This window comes from Oratosquilla oratoria, chromosome 2 (genome assembly GCF_046742065.1).
Source record: "Oratosquilla oratoria isolate Oo_2021 chromosome 2, ASM4674206v1, whole genome shotgun sequence".
NCBI classification, from domain to species: domain Eukaryota; kingdom Metazoa; phylum Arthropoda; class Malacostraca; order Stomatopoda; family Squillidae; genus Oratosquilla; species Oratosquilla oratoria.
Window position 1 is genome coordinate 72,867,151 of NC_134778.1, and position 5,000 is coordinate 72,872,150.

The following is a 5,000-nucleotide window of genomic DNA, read 5'->3' on the forward strand; positions in this document are numbered from 1 at the left end:
CACCGGAGACTCGCTGGTGGCCAACTCGCGCATGATTTCGTCCACGATGCGTCTGCCGAAGAGATGGAGAGACTAATGAGAGAGGAGGAAGGCGAAGACGGAGGTCATAAAGATGGATAGAGAATAGAAAGGATGGAAAGAGAAGGGAATTTGAGATGATATAAGGAAGTGACTGAGGAATCGTGGTTGAGTCCAGGAATGAATTATTTATATTGTTTCACGTGGCTGGAAAGATCATCCTACTCCTAATCCGTTTAGAAATTGCTGGAAGGAAATAAGGGATCAGGGTTAATCAAACAGAACTCAAAGACTTCGCTCTTATGTAGTTGCATGTGGCATCTATCTAATCCTAATGCGTTAGAGGTTTTCAATTCTTTTATTGTTACTTGTGTCTTTCATTTTTTATGTAATTATCCGGATATTCTTCTAGTATATCCCTCAGCCACGCTCACCACATCTCTGCATGGAACAGCTCCTTGAAATACCTAGCCCAAATCCCACTCACATCCTTCTTGTCTATTAACAACTACCTTCCTGTTTTTTCCATACTCTCTTCTCTATCAGACTCACCTCTTCACACACTTTTCACTTCCCTCGTGAAAATCTCTCCGTTCCTTTCAAAATACTTAGAGAAACATTTCCCCCAGTTCAAATTTGTTCTTCTCTTGGTCTCAGTAACTGCTTCGTTTCTATCCTCTTTATTGCATTCTCCCTATTTGCATCCTCGTCTCTTCTTCGTAATCGTTCCTAACATTTATTCTTTTTTTTTCAGCTGCTGCTCCATCCCACCTTTTCTTTGCATCTTTTACTAGCCTGCTGTCTGCCTCCACCCATTCCCCTCAGTTCTTACATCATTTTTGTACACTTCAAAACTTCCTTCATGAATGAAAATATTCATTTTATATCATTCCCTTTTCCACCCTCACTTTCACAGTATTTCATAGATTTTTTTACACCCGCTTAGTGCTCATTTTTTTCTCTTTACTACTCAACTGATTCAACTACTGTATCCTTTTATTTTCCCCTTTTCTATTCCACTACCTCACATGCATTCTCAATCTTCCTTCCATCAGACTGTACGCTTGTTATCGCCATCGAGGCACGCTGGAGAACGTCATCGTATCTGGAATATAGGCGATCTAGAGCAACGGTTCTTAACCTTTTTCAGTCCCCTTAGTATCCCTTGATATTTCAGAAAATTTTCTAGTACCCCCATCCAATACAAATACAATGCAAAAATATAATAAAGATTAGTGATACAAACCTTGCTTGGATTTCTCAAAGTAGATATACAGTACCATTGCACTGGCTATCATGTCTCGTACCCCCATCCAATACAAATACAATGCAAACATATGAAAAGGATTAGTGATACAAACCTTGCTTTGCTTTCTCATTGTAAATATACAGTACCATGCACTGGCTATCATGTCTCGTACCCCATCCAATACAAATACAATGCAAACATATGAAAAGGATTAGTGATACAAACCTTGCTTTGCTTTCTCATTGTAAATATACAGTACCATTGCACTGACTATCATGTCTCGTACCCCATCCAATACAAATACAATGCAAACATATGAAAAGGATTAGTGATACAAACCTTGCTTTGCTTTCTCATTGTAAATATACAGTACCATGCACTGGCTATCATGTCTCGTACCCCCATCCAATACAAATACAATGCAAACATATGAAAAGGATTAGTGATACAAACCTTGCTTTGCTTTCTCATTGTAAATATACAGTACCATTGCACTGGCTGTCATGTCTCGTACCCCTATCCAATACAAATACAACGCAAACATATGAAAAGGATTAGTGATACAAACCTTGATTTGCCTTTCTCATTGTAAATATATAGTACCATGCACTGACTATCATGTCTCGTACCCCATCCAATACAAATACAATGCAAACATATGAACAGGATTGGTGAACAAGCCTTGGTTTGCCTTTCTCATTGTAAATATACAGTACCATGCACTGACTATCATGTCTCGTAGCCCCCAGATTCAAGGTTTCGTATCCCTTCGGTGTATAGGTACCCCAAGGTTAAGAACTACTGGTCTAGAGTAACACCTTAAATATAGTTACGCTCCCTACATATTACCATCTAGTTAAAGCTACACAGTTCTTATTGGTCTCAAGGGAATGTTACTGCGTTGAAGGGTCACCCAAAAGGTCAAACGGATGGTGATAATAAGAGATTTCTAAAGTGAAGGACAAACGTCTTGTGAAAATAATTCATAATGTAAAGAAGAAAGAATAAGATATGAGAAAGAGTGAGGAAATGTAAACGGAATGTTCCAAATTAGTAATGGAAGAAGAAAGAAGAAAGTAGAGAAAATAATTTGTAAGGCAGAACTATATATGTCGTTTTGAAGAAGATATTTTATAATATTAATGTGTATTGCAGCAACTTACAACATTTAAATATTTTGTTTTGACTTATATCAGGTACTATTACGAATAACTTCTATGTTATGGAGCAAGTTTTTTGTTTTGAACAAAGTTCTTCAAGCTAAGGACAGATGATTTAATTCTATTTACAGAAACCTAAAAGTTATTAAGAGTTAAGTAAAGATTTTCCGTTTTATATACCTAAAAAGAATATAGAAAGTTAGCGACTCAACGAAAACAGAATGTCGACGTGCAAAAAAAAAATGTAGTCGAATAACAGAGGTGTTGACCTTTAGTGAAGAAAGATCAATTCTTTGTCAAGAAACTCGACTTTAAGAATTTCTTCTTGTTGGCACCAGGCGATTTTATTCTGTGAAGGTAATGGCATGTGAGAAGGGGCATGTGATATCTGGTAGCAGGAGGGAATAAGCAAGATTATTGAAAAAGATTTATATGCATGAAAATGGCACGTGAGATGAGAGTAGGAGTGGGGGGGGGGAGAAACGAGAGAAGACTGAGAGAACGTGAAGAGGAGGGAGCAGATAGAGATGGTCGCTTGTTTATTAATCTGTTAATGAAAAAATTAACGAAGATGAGATGCAAAGGAGATGGGGCGAGTACGTTCTTACAGGCTCAAGGTGATGATGAAGTCACTACATAATCATGAAAGAATGACCCGAACTTTCAACAAGGAGGACCTCCGAGCGTGGCCGCGGGGAATTTTCTCTGTAAGACTATTCCCTCCTGCAGGAGGAGGGTGTTAAAATGAGACTCAAGGAAGTATGAACAGGAGGAGGACACTCCTTCCAAGGACTAATGAATTTTCGCTCGTAGGAGGAAAGAGGCAGAAAGGCGTATCCTGGAAACAAAAGCCTTGATATTGTCCTTCGCAAAGGAGGAATTTGATGCCCTTGAGAAATTTCAAAATGGCTGCCGCTAGACAATTGTATTTAGTTTAAAGAAGTTCCTAAATAAAACTAGATTGACACTTAAATCTTCTGCATTGCTTTTAAAGACTTTCGGTGGTATATTCTTAAAAAAAAATCTTTCCCTTCCAAGGATTTATATAAGGAAAGATTTATATAAGGAAAAAAAGGTAAAATTTTAGTTTCGACCATGGGCGCAATATAGCAATAGAAAATTAATTATTAATTTTGTAAATTATAATGTATCAACGTAATATGCAATTTTGTGAGCGGAAATAAAAAACAAAAAGGTGCTAAAACAGATTTCGTAAGTAACGAAGTCGTGTCGGACGAATGGTACGCCATGTTTGTTATGACAGATGCCGACGTCGAAGAAAAAGGATAATAAATTCGTCTAACCTAAACTAAACTAAACTAACGTAACCTAAACTAACCTACCTAACCTGTGTTTGATAAATAATTACCTGCAAATTAAATGTCATCCGGCTCGTCCTCGTTGTCGTCGTCGTGAGAGACGTTGGCGGGCTATTCAACCACTCTCTCAGTTTGCGGGGTATACAAAGTTCTTGCAGCTTGAAGGAATGCATGTATCTCCGCTCCATAACATTCCTTCAAGAAAATGTACCTGGCCAGGTACTGTCGGAGGTACCGAGGCCGTCAATTGACAGACAAGATGGCGTCCCGATTCTATGCAACCGACTTCGTTCATGAGCATATTAGCTTGTAGCAAGGTATTTTTTATTTTCATTTCCGCCCACAAAATTGCATATTACGGTGATACATTATGATTTACAAAATTAATGATTAATTTTCTGTTGCTATATTGCGCCCATGTTCGAAACTAAAAAAGTACCAAAAAAATAGGAATACCACCGTAAGATTTTTACGATAGTATTCTTGAAAAAATTCTTTCCCTTCCAAGGATTTATATAAGATTTATATAAGGAAAGAATTTTTTTCAAAAATACCACGGTTTGTTTTGGATAATGTCTAATAATGTTCTTATTTTTTAATCTTACGAGGGATGTTTGTGCGTTGGGAAGTTGAAAATAAAACCTTGATTGTCGTTTTAAGTTCAAAGTTTTTTTTATTTATTTATTTATTCATTTATTTATTTATTTATTTATTTATTGATTATTCATTTGTCTATTTGTCTTATTTTATTTTATTTTATTTATCTATTTATTTATTTATTTATTTATTTATTTATCTATTTTTGTATTTTTTTTTTATTTTTTTTTTTTTTTTTTTTTTTTTTACATTTAACGATTTTGCTCTGCCTAAGATAAACCTTTGGGCATCAAATGAGAGAAATAAAATTACGAATAACTTTTGAAAACCAGTGTCACCATTACAACTTTTATTCCGGTTAACGCTAGACAATTTCATTCGGCTAGAGGGGGTTATCACACTAAGCTATTTTCCTTCGACATATTACCTCCAACCTCCATTTGAATAACTAGAATATTACTTCTCTTACAGAAATCTAGTATGTCTATGTCTAACATAGATATAGGTTTACAATCTATTAGTTAATTATTCACCTTTCCTATACATGACGGAGAGATAATTTTGTATTTGGAGATTTGAAAAATGAAATTTTGTAGCCAAAATTATTTTTACTCTATCGATCTTTCAACTGAGTGGTGGAAAATTACGAAAGATTCG

The 5,000-nt window shown here is 35.8% G+C and overlaps 1 protein-coding gene across 2 annotated transcripts in view; it reads right to left on the reverse strand.

Annotated features, from left to right (window-relative positions):
- The window catches only part of LOC143034030 (phospholipase A2-like), a 242,997-nt gene that overhangs the window by 134,063 nt on the left and 103,934 nt on the right, over positions 1–5,000 (reverse strand). For both annotated transcript variants that reach the window (XM_076199894.1, XM_076199884.1), the window contains exon 3: positions 1–52. This exon is cut by the window's left edge and continues 121 nt beyond it. In XM_076199894.1, the coding sequence (XP_076056009.1) occupies positions 1–52 (52 nt within the window). The remainder of the gene's footprint in view (positions 53–5,000) is intronic.